The sequence below is a fragment of the Quercus lobata genome, chromosome 2, assembly GCF_001633185.2.
Source record: "Quercus lobata isolate SW786 chromosome 2, ValleyOak3.0 Primary Assembly, whole genome shotgun sequence".
NCBI lineage: Eukaryota > Viridiplantae > Streptophyta > Magnoliopsida > Fagales > Fagaceae > Quercus > Quercus lobata.
In genome coordinates, this window is record NC_044905.1 from 8,997,556 (window position 1) to 9,013,681 (window position 16,126).

At 32.1% G+C, this 16,126-nt stretch overlaps 2 protein-coding genes and 1 long non-coding RNA gene across 4 annotated transcripts; all 3 read left to right on the forward strand.

The window, feature by feature from the left end:
- The first annotated feature begins 2,936 nt into the window (after positions 1–2,936).
- On the forward strand, positions 2,937–5,248 carry LOC115964019 (putative pectinesterase 11). Its single transcript, XM_031083307.1, has 4 exons — positions 2,937–3,393; positions 3,481–3,669; positions 4,270–4,505; positions 5,039–5,248. Exons 1-4 carry the CDS (start codon positions 3,010–3,012, stop codon positions 5,244–5,246), a joined length of 1,017 nt encoding a protein of 338 aa, XP_030939167.1. The 5' UTR covers positions 2,937–3,009; the 3' UTR covers positions 5,247–5,248.
- Positions 5,249–9,235: 3,987 nt separating this feature from the next.
- Positions 9,236–11,817, forward strand: LOC115977838. The gene is made up of 4 exons (XM_031099862.1): positions 9,236–9,368; positions 9,765–9,889; positions 10,014–10,135; positions 11,382–11,817. Exons 1-4 carry the CDS (start codon positions 9,317–9,319, stop codon positions 11,515–11,517), a joined length of 435 nt encoding a protein of 144 aa, XP_030955722.1. The 5' UTR covers positions 9,236–9,316; the 3' UTR covers positions 11,518–11,817.
- Positions 11,818–14,489: 2,672 nt separating this feature from the next.
- On the forward strand, positions 14,490–15,876 carry LOC115977834. 2 transcript variants are annotated; one of them, XR_004088604.1, is made up of 2 exons: positions 14,490–14,773; positions 15,463–15,876. It is a non-coding gene; the product is annotated as an uncharacterized LOC115977834 (long non-coding RNA). The 2 variants fall into 2 exon arrangements; XR_004088605.1 differs by having other exon boundaries at positions 14,504–14,773; positions 15,471–15,876.
- Positions 15,877–16,126: the final 250 nt, after the last annotated feature.

Genomic DNA, 16,126 nt, shown 5'->3' on the forward strand with positions numbered 1-16,126 from the left:
GAGAAAAGTGGGCGTTTTTTCAGTTCGATTTGAACTTGCTCATTTTTTAGTGATAGAAAGTAGAAACAAAGAGAAAGTAGACCACCTTTTATTCTCTTGCTCCGCTTTTTTGTCTGTTATGGTACTTTTGCTCACATGGGCGTTTTGCCTTTTCTATTTCACCTTTCTTGTTCTTTAAGACACATCGAGTTTTCTCTTATTTTGTTGTTCACAGTATCATGTGATAGAGCCGCACAAAGTATAACTCTCAAACTTGAAATATCCAAAACCTCATATCCATAAGAAAAAGAAAGCAAAAAGTCAGTTTCAAAAAAAGAAAAAAAAAGAAAGCAAAAAGCATTTATCTAGATTCTACGTAAAAAGAAAAATAAAGGCGAAAAATCAAAAGCCTTACATTATTGTTCTCTCTCTTTTTTTTTTCTTTTTTTTTGGATCAGAAAAGCCTTACATGTGTGGTAGATGTAGATAGATATACTCATATAAAGCGAAAAATCAAAAAACCTTTTCCCAACATCTTAATGTTAATAAAGTTGGATTGTTGGGCCGTACATTAATTTAAGACCGACATGCATCAAAGGCATTCAAGTTCCCAGCCCAAACTTGACTTCTAAGCAGCTAGTCCAACCTGATCAACTTCTGGAATCTGGGCTCCACTTCACAAAAATTAATGAGGAAATCAAGTCAAGTCAAGTATATTGTACATTCATCTGCCCATTGCATAAAAGTAAACTTTGCGCACAGGCTCACAGCCCTGAAATTGAAAATCTACATTGACTCCCCCATTAGTTTGGTGAGTGTTTTAATGCCTTTGAAATGATGTACACTTATTTGATTTAAGATGTAAACCTTATTTGATTTAAGTGTCCTGTTAACTAATGACTTTAGCCCATTTGTTAATAGATTATTTTAGAAAAAATTTAATATCATCTTTATGAAAAATATAAAAAATTGTAAAAAAAGAAGAAGTTAATTTTTAATTTTTAGAATATGGGCTAGTCCAACCTGATCAACTTCTAGAATCTGGGCTCCACTTCACAAGACTAATGAAATAGTCAAGTCAACTCATATTGTACATTCATCTGCCCATTGCATGAAAGTAAAATTTGCTCATAGACTCAGAGCCCTGAAATTGAAAATCTACATTGACTTCCCCATTAGTTTGGTGAGTGTTTAAATGCCTTTAAAATTATGTACTATATAAGGCTTATAAGGACCCGTTCATTATTTTTTTGCATAAACAAGCTACGATGCAAATATGTGTCCAAATCATAGCATGTCCAATGCAAAAAGACACTAAATACAAGCTTTACCAGTTTAATTTAATAATATCTAAGACACTATTCAAGCTTTGAATATTAATAATTGAGTTATAATTGGCTTAAGCCGAACACAACAATTTTTACAAACAAAATGAATCACCATATACAAAGTTACAAAAAATTTAAGTGGATACTATAAGTTAAAACTTTTTCTAAAAAAATTTGCAAGAATTTTCTAATGAGCTTGAAACAAGATTGGACAAGCTTTACTTTAAACCAGCTGAACATATTTGTCAGAATTTGGGCCTAAATTTAAAGGCAACTTAGAGTTAAGACAGGCCGAATAGAAACAATAGGGAAATATGGCCCATAATTTAATGGTCCTATTTTTATATCTTATTTTTGAACCACCCATTATATTATTCACAAAGTTCTCAAGTAGGAAATTCCGGGTCCAACCGGATATGAGGTAGCGTGCCTTGGTTCAAGGAGGGGTCCAGCCCAGCTGGGTGAATTCACCATGGCGGTGGAGTCGTCGTCAACTCCAATCCAATGAACTGCGTTCACGCTGGCAAGCGTAATGGGCCAGTAACCTAAAATTAAATACTCCTATAATACCCGTATATTTCAAGTTATTCCAAACACACTACTGTACATCCTTGCTAAGGGTTATGATTCAAGTATCTAAGAAGTCTTTAAGAGAAAACTTCACACACATATACACTTAGATCATGTTAGAGTATAAAAAAAGAGAAAAAGAAAAAGAAAAAAAAAGGTTATTCCAAACACTTTTTTCAACCTAAAAAACATTCTATCTAGGGCTTTTGCCCAGATCAATGCTTGTCACATTATTTTTTTCACAATATATTAAAAAATTGTAATTTGTGCTATAACGGTTTCTTATATTTTATTGCTATTATTGCTTTTATTTTACATCAATTGCAATATATTAAATTTAGAGTAATATTACATACACAAACTATTTTACAACATTTTTACGTACAAACTACTAATGTGGCCAACATTTTATTGGTTTTCATCTAGGTCCACCATTAATATCACTTTTTTATTTACCAATAATCATTGGTCATATAAGCAATTTGTAAAAAAATTTATAAAATAGTTTGTATCTCTAGCATTATTCTTAAATTTATAAGCTTAAATACACAACAGTTTTCCTTTGAAAAAGAAAAAATACATAACAATTTTCACATCTTTTACTTAATTATTGATATGGATCTTTGTGACTGGTGAATGATAAAACTAGTATCAACAATGAACTTATGTAAAAGTGACGTTACTTTAATCACAATAAATTAATTATATCATCATTGTGGATAGTTTTGTCTCTAACATACCTAGTGCATTTTGCTTTGAAAGTCTAATTGTTTCTTACACAATATTCTAAGCTGAAATTCACACATTTTTCCAACATTTGTTTCGTCTGTCTCAAGCACAAATCTGAAATCTCTCTTTGCCGCCTGCTTCGAAATAGGGCAACAACCTGATATCCCTCTCCCTCAAATGGCGTCCGCAAACACGCTTACTTCAAACTGGATATCATTCTTATTGCATCACAAGAAAACGGCCCTATCTTGGTTGACATTCACCTCAGCTTGCCATATAAAAGAACACACACACCTTCATTCCTTTTTCATATCCTTGTCATACAAAAAGTTCATTATCTATCTCAATCTTTTAGTACAATACATAGCAAACTATACGTGATAATATATACCGTTTTCTCAATATGATGACTCGTGGTTATGTTTTCAACTTCTTTGTCCTAGCTTTATGTACTCTCATGGCTATTTCCAGAGCAAACCTGGACCCAACTCAAATGACTACAGCCCTTCTAATACGTGTTGACCAGTCTGGAAAGGGAGACTACAAAAAAATACAAGACGCCATTAATGCTGTGCCATCCAATAACTCGGAGCTTGTATTTATATGGGTCAAGCCAGGAATTTACAAAGAACAGATTGTTGTGCCCGTGGACAAGCCCTTCATAACACTAAGTGGCACAAACACAACTGGGACTATAATAACATGGAACGACAGTGGGGACATATTTCAGTCTCCAACATTTACTGTCTTGGCCTCTGATTTTGTTGGGCGATACCTCACAATCCAGGTATAATATTATTTCCACAAAAGTTATTGATTTTCTATGTAAAAATACAGGATCACTGACGACCTTTTAATACCATGATCTATATAGAATACATTTGGGGCAGGAAATAAAGCTGTTGCACTGAGAGTCTCGGGAGATAGGGCAGCATTCTATAATTGCAGAATACTGTCCCATCAAGATACCCTACTTGATGATACCGGAAGGCACTACTACAAAAATTGTTACATAGAAGGAGATACTGATTTTATTTGTGGAGATGCTGCTTCTCTCTTTGAGGTAACACACCCAATTTACCTAGGTAGCTTGTTTTATACTTGAATTTATAGGTCTAATGCACGCTATATGTCAAATATTTTTAACGAAAATGTTTGATTCTCAAAAAAAAAAAAAATCTAAAAGTTAAGATTTATTTCATCAAATCAGTTTGATTTTGTTCTCTTAAATATAAGATTGGTTCAAAAATGGGTGCCTCAGTATCTTATTAGTTACATTTAGAAAAATAGATGAATGGACAGAATTATTTCCTATTAAAATTTTGGGACCAAAATTCAAGCTTTTTAAATTTAAAAAATCAAAATCAAACCTGTACCAAACTTCAGGACTAAGAGCATGATTGACCATATTATAATATTAATCTAAACATTAGAGATAATTAATATTTGAAGTGGTTTTCTTATATCATGTATACATTACTTAGAGATAACATTTGGCATAGTACCCATTTAGGCCTCTCTTTTTTTCATTGCTTGTGGCTGATTTTCAAATCTGTTTTTGGTCACCATCTGTTGCATACTTGCATGTAAGACCTGATTTAATGGTCAAATGAATGTAAAATAGTGCTGAAATTGAAATACGGGTGTGACTGGATTTATGCAGAAATGCCATTTGCACTCACTCTCGGAAGGAGTTGGAGCTATCACAGCCCAACGTAGAGAGTCACCTGCGGAGAACACTGGGTTCACCTTCTTGGGTTGCAAGATCACTGGCGTGAAAACTGCCCTTCTTGGAAGGCCATGGGGTGCCTATTCTAGGGTAGTCTTTGCTTTTACTTACATGTCAAATGTCATACTGCCCCAAGGTTGGGATGACTGGGGTGACTCATCCAAACAAAGGTAATCTTTTAATGAGTAAAATTTAGATTCAATTATTTACATGTTGTACCTTAGATTATCCCATTAAATTCAACAATGTGACTTAAATTAATCAATACAACATAAATTTTCTTAAAAACAATTAAATTAAATTATATAGTTTATAACTCAATTCAACTATAATTGAATTTAATTTGACAAACAATATACATTATTATTATTTTTTTAAAGCAGATAAATTTATTAAAAAAAAAAAAAAAAAAAAAGGCCAGAAAGGCTGTTGGGCCTAGCACCATCTCGGATTACCACTCCACAAATTCAGTGGCGGAGGGCCGAGATGGTTACAAGCCCATCCCAATTACAACAGCAACTCAAAAAAAGAAAAAGAAAAAGGCCAACTGGGCTACGGAATGTGCTTCTTTGTAGAACAATAGTCCAGCTGTTAAATACTTTTACATTTATATTCAACCCAAAAAAAAGAAACTACATTTTTTTTTTAATTATTTGGTGCTGGTGGCAATGAACTGATTTATGTTGCATTTTTGGTTTTACAGTACGTCTTACTATGGGCAATACAAATGTTCTGGACCTGGAGCCATTACATCAAGAAGGGTCCAATGGTCACACAACCTCACAATTCAAGAAGCAGCACCCTTCTTGACTATGGACTTGATTAGTGGCAAAAGTTGGATTAGGCCAGCACCAACCAGTTTCAAGAAAGCACCTGCTTCCATTTCTAAGAATAGTGATACTGGAAATTAATATCCAACACTAATTTGTAATTTGTTGATTACTATTACTTAATTTGATGAACAGCTTTGCTCATCATGTTCTTTTGTAAACATAATAAACTACCATTGCTTTGTGATTTGTTAGAGGATTCTGCTGAGGTTTTTTTTTTTTTTTTTAATAAGTGAATTAGTGAAGTGGTGGGCTCACTGGAATATAATGAAAATGGGCTGGACTTTTGTGGTAAGGGAAAACCCAAACCTAAAACGAATGTAATAGACATTCAGGCCCACATGTGATCGAAAAACCAAAACATATTCGGGTCCATTCAAGCGCGCTCTGTCTACACTTTTTCGGACTTCGGGTTTTTTTGCCCCAATTTTGGGCTGGATAAGTGGATATCTACGAGACAGTGGACACTAGATATTGTCTGCCACCTGATGCCACAATTGACAATCCTAATGATGACGTGCGTCTTGCGGTAAAACAGCAGTTTCCTATATCTTTGTTATAAGTGTCCCGTGACAGACTGTCGTGCACTTTTTACGTGATCATTGGGAGAGCCAAGAGTTAAGGACCGTTTGGTTTTTTTTTTTTTTTTAATCATCCATCATATTATTCATCATTTATCACCTAAAATATCCCAATTTTCTATACTCACCCATTTGACACACCTCACTTAGCTTCTTATCACTCAATTTTTCTACTTTTTTGTGGGACTTATACCTGTAAATTCGTCAGACCTTTTTGTTAAGCCTACTGATCAGATATCCATACCCACAAATTCACAAACAAAAAATAATAAATAAAAAACCCAAATCGGAATTGCTACTCACCACCACAAAAAAATACTCACCATCACCACCACCATCACCATCCACCACAAACAACAAATCCCAAAAAAAAGCCCTCCACCGCTCACCACCACCACTCACTAAATCCAGAAAAAACTCACACCCAAATCGACAAGCAACCCACCAATTCAAGATCGAAATTCAAACCGATTCAACACCAAAACTCAAACTGAGTCAACATTGAACTCAACTTACTCAACACCAAAACTCACATCGATTCAACACTGAAACTCAAACCGATTTAACACCGAAACTCAAACAAACACCAACAGCAAAAGGAAAGAAAAAAAAAAAAAAAAGATGAAGAAGACCAGACCAGACCAAGCGTGAAAGGGAAAAGAAAAGAAGAAGAAGAAGAAGAAGACCAATGTGAAAGGAAAAGGAAAAAGAATAAGAAGAAGATCACCCAAACTCACCGAACCCAGTGAAAAAAAACAAAGAAGTCAAAAGTTGTGGCTGTTGCTCTGATCGTAGGCCCCTAAGTGTATGTTTAATTATGAAAATGCCATTGAAAATTGAGTTTTGGAAACTGAAAACACCTAAAATATGTTTTCAATTTTCATAACTCATCACTCAAAAATCAAAAAATTGAGTGATGGAAACAAAAACTGGAAACAATGTCAAACAGACTTCTTAGCCGTAGGACTCACATATTTTGACTTATGGGTGATGTAAATACAAAAACCAAACAACTCCTTAGGATTTCAAATCTCTAAAAAGAAACTTCACATACATTTAAATGGGTTGAACAAGTATCTGCATCGCAACGTGTTTAGTGGCATTGGTCACTGGACACAAGCTCTCCCACTTAAATTAGGCTAAAAGTAAAAAAATTAAATTCTATAAGGATGTGGTGTAAAACTCATGCTTTACCCCTCCAATTCTATGTTACATCATCTTATCACATATTTAAGAATAAGTACAACTACACCCAATTAATTCTAAAATCCATAATAAATCTAACCAAATTGGGAATTTATTGAGATATTATTAGGTATGGTATGATATATTAAATTTTAAGTAAAATATTAATATGATAATCTCTTATTAAATGGTGTAAAACATAAGGTTTATACTCCGTCCTTACCAAATTCAAATTCAAAGTAAATTTCTATTCCAAATTATAAAATAAAATAAAAAATGTCTGTGTCATACAAAATAAACGGGATATTTCGATCAATGAATATTATATGGCGTAACTTACAAGATGAATGTTTTGTATCTCTAGTCTTTAATTAATACATTAATGAGACGATTGTTTTGAATCTCTAATCTTTAATTAATACATTAACGAGTTTCATTTTTATTATTATAAAGATTTGACTCCAAGTGTTGATTACAAGAGTTTCTACTAATTAAATTAAGGGTGTGTTTAAATACCGTTTATTTTATTGAAATTGAAAAATTATTGCTGAAAGTATTGTAAATAAAGGTAAAAGTTAATTGAAATAGTATAGTGAAGTTCATAAATAGTGTCAAAAAGTGTAGTGGAGCTCATGAATAGTAGAAAAAATAAATTGAATAGTGAAATAATTTTAGTTTTTAATCTCCACCCAAATGCAAGAATAAAACTTAAATACAATACCTTAGTTGCTGTTTCTTAGGTTTCCTTCTTAAAATTCAATCATGTGACTATTTAATTAAAAATATACTTTCATCCCATAAGAAATAAGAAAAAAAAGTTACATGGCTGAATTTTAAGAAGCAAACTTAAGAAACAGTATCTAAATACTGTACTTAAATTTTGCCTTTAAATTAATTAAAACCCAAGAAAATGTTATTAATTTTAAGAATTTTTTTTTTTCCCTAAATCACCGTTAGCTAAAATCCATAATTAAACCTTGCCCTCTTGAATTTCTCCAAAAAAGAAAAGAAAAAAGCCATTGCCCTCGTGATTACACCAACTTTGAATTCCACCTACTAGTGGGTCCTTTCTTGGAAAGGAAAACAAGTTTACAACAAATTAGGAGTACATTCAATGGATCAATGCATTATTAATTAGTTCATATAGTCCAAAAAAAAAAAAAAAAATACAATGTTAAAATTATTACAAATTTTAATATACAATACTAAAAAAATTGAAGGGTTTGAGCCATCATGGTTGTACCTTCCAAAATTCTTACGATAAGTTTCTAAAGGGGTGTTTGATAAAGGAATTTGAGTAATATTGTTTATGTGTTTTTGATATACGTGTGGATGAAAAAGTATGTTAAAAAGTATGTTAGTGTGTTTAAAATGCTCTAAAAGTTACTTGAAATAACCTACCAAACAGGTCCTAAACCACCGCCAGCTAAACTCCATAATTAAACCTTGCCCCCTTGAATTACTCCCAAAAAAAAATAAAATAAAATAAAAAAGCCAATGCCCTCGTGATTACACTAACTTTGAATTCCTCCTACTAGTGGGTCCTTTCTTGGAAAGGAAAACAAGTTGACAACAAATTAGGAGTACATTCAATGGATAAATGCATTATTAATTTGTTCATACAACCCAAAAAAAATTGCAATATTAAAGTCATTAAAATTTTACTATACAAAACTAAAAAATTGAAAGGTTTGAGCTATCGTGTACCTTCCAAAATTCTTAGGATAAGTTTCTCAAATAACAGGATTTGTATTCCTCAAATCACACAATGAGTGAATTAAATTTATTAGGTCAACAACATTTGGAGAAAGATCGACTGGCACTAATTTATTATCTAAATTTAGTAAACGAATAGATGATAATGCAAAGTATTTCGCATGTAAACAATAACGCTAGAACAACAACGAAATCACACAATTTGAGGTAAAAATTTGTGTAATTTGCCGTGTTCTTAGCATTTGTCGGCATGAATCTGTGGGCTGGTAGATCGATCGGAACGAGTAAAATCTTTGACACGACTGTCTCCGCCGCGTTGAGCTGACTCCTGATACATCAGTACCATCGCATCATGCCACCTTGCATGTAAATCTAATCTGTGGGCTAAGTGACCATTCATGTACAAAAGGTCATTGTAGCCTGTCATTGTTATCATTAGCCCAAACTTTAGGATAAAGTCAAAAATTGGGCCATAGTTTAATCCTCTTTCCTAATAAAAAAAGTGATTGGGGATAAGAACAAAGCAGTAAATGATTAGACCTCGCCACTAGCACTAACAGCAGCTTATATATAAAGATATCTCCCAATTATTCTAGAAAGATACATGCTAGCTATATATAAATACATCTCTCTGTTTCAAGCAGTTCTAGTTGAGTGATCTTTGAGCAAATGGGTTCTTTAATGGCAGGATGGGGCTCGCCCTACCAAGATCCAAAGTCAGGTAATCTCACTAACCTTGGCCAAATTATTCTTCTTCTTTTTTTGGATAAAAACCTTGTCCAAATTAATCTTATTTGACAAAATTTCCGTATTGTTTTTTTTTTTATAAATAATTTTAAATAAGTATATGAAGATAACATGTTTCACAATCTTTTTACCTTATTTCTTCTAACGCAAAAGGTATTACAAATTTTATTACATCGTCTTTACTTATTATGTTTTGAAATGGAATAATTACATTTATTATCACAATAAATTCAAATTTGTAATATTTATTGGTATATTGTACCATGTCGGTAGTGTTATGTTGCTCAAATTACAATAAAAAAATGTCGCTTAGAATTTTATTTTTCAAGAGTCTTTTGAAAAACTTGTTTATGATAAGTGAATTTTTCAGAGGCATACAAAAGGAATTTGTCATTAACTAAAGAAGAGATTTCTTCTTACTGGAAAGCAAAGAAGAAAGCAGAGGAAGAACATGGTAGTGACATCCTGTCTAGTCCATCGGGTAGTAGTACTCAGGTGTGTTTATCTCTCTCATAAATAAACGCATGAGAAAAGCCTTTACCTATATTTGCTTTCTTTCTTTTTCATGCTTTATAATTTGTAGTTGATGATACCCAAATTCTCAAAATGAATGTGACAGGAAAGCACATTTGGAGGCTCTGGGAAAAAGTTCGAGAGGTCGAACTCGGCGCCTTTGGCCAATAGAAGGGAGGGCTTCAAAACTGAAGCAAGCTTGGAGAAAATTATCAAGAAAAATGACTGGTAAGTAAAATTAAACCTTGTTTAACCCTTAGGTAACACCAATATACAATAGCTCTGAGCTTAAGTAGCTGCACTCTTTGATATGGGGAAATTGCAATTTGCTGTAGTTTAAGTTGAGTATGAATGATTGAATTCTGCCTAAATGATATTGAATTAAAAAGCTACACTTTATCTGCTTTAGGTCTGTTTGTATAGGTTGTTGTGAAACTATATTTTGAGCTTAAAATGACTGTTTGAAAAAAAAAAAAAAAAAAAAAAATTTCTATAAAGAGTTGCTGTTGCGAAATGATGTTTTGAGTTTTAAAAACTTTCTTTTTAAGCTCCCAAAATGCCTAACCATATCATCAAATATCATCTACTTGAGGTCTATTGTATTTCCTTATAGTGTATCAATTTACTGCCGGTTTGGATGGATGAGGGAATGAGAGGAGTAGAGGGGAGTAGAGTAGAGTAGAGTTAGCTAAAAATAAGTTAATTTTGTGCTAAATTTACTTTATTCTACTCCCTCTCTTTCAATCTCTCTCAATCCAAATCCAAACGAACTATTAGAGGGTTCAGAATGTAACGAGATTGTTGTATTTTTTAGATTTTTTGTCTGAATAATTGCATATGATTTTTATTTTTTCTTAATAAAAGGTGAAGGGTAGACAAGATTCGAAGATCACTTGCTTGGATAGTGTGATAAAGTACCATTTTATAACCAAATTTTTAATGAAATAATAAATTTAATCATTTAACTGTTGTACATTACTATTTGTTTCCAAAATTTTTAATTAAATTTATTTATTTTAATCATTAATGTAACATTTTAATGATGTGTTGATCCAGATTTTGTCTTACTAATTGGACTATTTACTCCCAAAAGTTTTAATTAAATTTAATTAATTTAATCATTAATCTAACATTTTTAATTGGGTTTCAATATGTGGAGTTTTTATTTTAAAATGGAAGCTTTTTTTTTTTTTTTTTTTTTTTTTTTTTTTTTTTTTTTAATTTATAAAGAAATAAAAAATTGAGATGAAGCATGTTTCAAATTTGAATAATAAATCATAAGGTTGAAATCTTTTAAAGGCATCTTAAGAAATTTTAGAGGATATTGATATTAGGTTTATATAATTACAATTATATAGATTACAAATTAAATTTGATTCAAACCCCAATAAATAAAAGAATATAATTAGCATTTTTTATCTTCTTGTCCTCCTCCTCATGCGTATAAACATTCTTATTGTTGCTGTGATTGCAGGTGGACAAGGAGTAATTGGGCATTTCTGAATGAGCCACCTCTTTCTGAAGGTGCATCCAACACTTACACATCTCAGTTCCATGTAGCTGGCGTGAACACCTCGAAATCAAGCACTGGTGAAGGAATTAGCACCTGATCTTTATTAAGTCAATCAAATCGAATGTAGAATATTGTGCATATATTATATGTATATCACTAATTATCAGTTGTAGTAGTAGTACAATCTTGTGCTTCGAAAGCCCTAAACCAGCTGATAAATAGGTTTTGAGCTGTTACTTTGGTGTAAATAGGTTATGTATATGGGCACTGCAATTTTTGTTTTCCAGCCCTATAAAAAGAGACTGTTCTTAAATGATTATCGATTGAGTGTGATTCAGTGTGTGTTATGTAACATTTTTTGATTCTTAAATTTAATAATGAAGATATATTATGTTGATCTGGATTTTAAATTGTAACTATTTTAGTCCTTTTGGGGGTAGAGCGCAAGTGTGACTTTAACACTTTTTCTTGACTTGGTAATCCTATATGGCCTCAAGTACACTATACCATGTTGGCCTCAATTAAAGAAAAAGATTAGAGATTTAAGTGAGGGAATTTGTGAATGATCCAGACGGTAGAGTGTAGACTAATTAATCACACGCACAAATATAATGGTGGTGGAAAGTAAATTTGACTCTTTATCATAATAAAGTCTTGCCAAATACTAAAAAAAGTGTATATACATATGTGCGAGTCTGAAATGAGACTGTTGGGTTCAATTTTACTTGGGCTCATAATTTATTTATAAAGTGGGTTTCAGGATTTTCTACTTTGGGTCGTTCTCGGTACAGAGACTCAAAGTAATATTCATCTTCTCTTTCTAAATGACTGTTTTTTCTCTTCCTTTTTTTTGAACCCCTTCTTCTTCCCCAACTTCTTCTATTTATAACTTTAAGTTAGTGAGGAGATCATGATTATTGCCATTGTTAGTGCAATTGAAGGTTCAATATTATCTGTTATAAGTAGATGTTTAGGTGAGAGTAAAATGCAACGATTATGGCCTTGGAACTTGGTTCCAACTCAGGTGAATATGCTCGGTAGTGATGTTCCCCGAGCATCCTATGGTACGCCTGGACAAGGTTTCACAGATTGTTCAAGAAGTTTATGCCGAGCATAGTTCAGGGGTCGAGGCCCAAAACTCGTATTCTTTGAAGGTAGTTTCAAGCAGAGCCCAGGACAATAGGGCCGTGCCATTGGGCTTGAGCCCAGGGCCCATCTAGGTCTTGGGACCTCGGTGCCATACAATATATATCAACAAGCTCTAGCCTGAATTTATCTGGGATTAGATGAAACCAATTTATCCAAAACAATCATGAGAAATTTTTAGAAACTCTCTCCTTGATGATGATAAGATGAAAAAAAAAGTTCATGTTCTCTCAAACACTGAGAAGTGAGTTTAAAGCTTCACACATGAAAGAATTAATCCAAGTTAGATTTGGACTATTTTTCAAGGATGTTGGTTGTTGCGAATTAATTAAAAAGATAATTGTTAAAACTTCGATGATACTCGTGGTGGACAAAATCCTCCAGTCATGAGCTTCCAAATTTGACCATATTGTTTTGGCAATTAAGGAATCAAAAGACTTGAAGTCACTCATTATTGATTAGCACATGAATATTTTATAAGCCTATGAAGTAAGGCTTAACAATAAGTGCGTGCTTTTGGAGCAAGTACTACAGTTTAAGCACATCTTGAATAAGAAAAGATGACATGAGAAAAGCCATAGAAGTTAAGGGCATGGACATGGTCAAGGAAGATGATCCAAAGGAATGACAACCAATAAACCATAACAGAGCGATGAAAAGAAAGCTTCTCAAGGTCATACAATAGAGGGCTTAACAAACAATAAACAGTAATTAACCCATTTTTATATACAACTAATACATGAAAAAAGAAAAGAAAAGGAAAAAAGGTTAGAATTCATTTTACAATCCCGCAAAAAATTGAAACAACATATATGATGAAAAGAAACTTAATCGTTACAAGAATTTCAGTTAGATTTAGACTTTTAATTGAAAAGAGATATATATTTAAAAGTTCCTTAAACTTTAGTAATAAATTTCCATCCAAAGTAAGTTATTTTAATCAATTTTAGGATGTAAGTTATTTTAATCAATTTTAGGATAAGTTATATATTTAGTCTCTATTCTTTACACCATAATTTCATTTGAAAAATCAAATTTAATTTCCCCAACAATGGAGTAGGGTTCTCCCTTTGATAGAAAATATGGACCAAATATGTAATCTGCCACTATCATAGGACATGTAATGATAGTGGCAGAGTCTAAATTTCAGTTTAGGAGGGCAAGATTGAAAAACAATACTAAAAACAAAACTAATCTAAAAATATTAATAGATAATAATAACAACATAAATAGACAATTGTAATTACAAGTATATATTTCATATTATTAAAACAAAGAAACAAAAATAATCAATCATAGTTACTAACAATCAAAGTGAGAAATTAATTTAAATACATAAAATTTAGACATAATTTGATTGCTTAAAATAATTTTTTTTTTTAAAAATCAATCTACAAAAGTAAACTATGGAACCTACTAATTGAATTGTCATACAAACACAATTTTTTCACAATAAATTTTACAATTATTAAAATATTGAACTGTGAGTTGTGAAGAAAATAAAGTAGTGGGTTCATCGGTGTAAATTGTTCACCCTTCACAGTTAACCATTTTCATAATTGTGAAATTTACTATAAAAAAAATTATGTTTATAGCATTATAATTATAATAAGGAAAGAAAAATTAGAATAGGGAAGAAAAGTACTGTAAATAGTACCATGGATGGGACAAGATCAAAACTACTTGAAATAAATACTATTTAAGAATAGTAAAATAGATGAAAGTGTGATTGTGTGACGGAATTGAGAAGCTTTTTTTTTTCCATTCTTACTTTTCGGTGTCGGGGCTGTTTCATAATAATGAGAATGCTTTTTCTATTTTTTTTTTTCCACTGATAGGGGCAAATTACTTGGATTGAGATCCCGTGCAATACCTAGGGTATTGCACGGTGTGCAACTGCTTTAATCCTAGCCATTCAATTGATCTAATGCTCAAAAATTGGATAGTTCATTTAGACACGTCAGTGATCCATGTGAGCTCTCATTTTTCTCTGCCTTTTCAATTTCTCCTCTCTCTCTTCTTCACGCTTACCCATATTCAAAAATTTCAGAATCTCTCTCTCTCTCTCTTCCAGTTGAACATGCCTCAGAATCTCTCTCTCTAATGCTCCAAAAAAAGCCACTAGTGATGCTTCGGTTACCTCTCCACTGAAGAATGAATGTGAACCAACAGTGTTTCAGCTACCCACCCAAATGTGATTAGATCTGGTAATCAAATTTATGATTTTTTTTTCTTATGTGATTTCTTTGCAAAGATCATCCCTTTGTTTCATTTATAGCACTAAAGATTATCTATTTCTTCCATTGCATTTTTTTTTTTTTTTTTATAAATCTGATAATTTATTGTTGAATGTTTTTTGATAATTTATAATGTTTTTGTTTTCATTTCATGATTTTTAAGGGGAAAAAAAGTATCTTGTTTCTTGAGATTGTCTTTCTAGCATATAAATTCATCTAGATTTCAGCTGCCCGCCCAAAAAAAAAAAAAGAATGTGATTATAGATCTGGTATAATGATCATTTTTCCCCTATCCTAGATTTCTTTGCCAAAGGTCACTAGTTCAAAGAAGCTTCATTGGAATTTTTTTTTGCTTGATTTCTTTACAAAAAATCAACTTCTTTGGAATTTAACAATTTGGTTTGAGTTTAAGATCATAGAAAACAACGTAGGGAAGCTTAGAAACACATGAATTTAACAATTTTGTTTGGTTTTCTAAGATTCACCCATTACTTGGTTTGGGTTTAATATAATCCCTTTTATATTGTGGTTTGGGATTGGCAGTAGTTCCTTATTTTGTTTTATTTTTTATTTTTGGTAATTAACAGAAATTGTTTGTGAAAATAAGTGAATAACTGTTAGAAACTTTGAAGCTTAATAGTAGATATTTTATATGCAAGATGTGCAGTTTTCAAGGAGATTCATCAAGTTGATAAATTTTCTAGGCTACTCTCCAAATGGGCTGATTCCATTAACTATCCGCTTACAGAAAAGATGGGAATTGAGGCAAGGAACAGAGTACAAGAAATCTCTCAAGTTTACCATGCCATCAAGGAGGGATTAGATTTTTGACCCCTTGGAATGACAGTCAGGAAGGTCTTTGTGTAGTTTAACACAAACCATCCCAATGGAATACCACTGTAGTTAATAACTTTTTTTCAACTTCAATTGGCTAATTCCAAATGCAATTTTGATTCTGGGGAAAGAAAGAATCAGTTGATGGCTTTATTTTGATGAATATATGTAATGAATTTAACTTTGTATTAATCTCCACATGATCTTGACTTTACCCTTCACTTGAAAGCTATTTTTTACATGATTATTGCATCTCTCTCATTATTAAGCACTGTATCTTCTATGGTATCTCATGCCAGGTTCCAGCCACATATACGAAAAAGATCTACAAAGCAAATTCTCACCAAACACAAAAGCTACAACACTGCCAAAGAAATCTCACAAATATGAATGCTGCAACTCACAAATATCAAAGAATCAAACCACAGCATCTCTCTAATTTTATTAACCGTAGCCCTAAGAAAGAGAGAGCTCTTTTACAAATTGAAT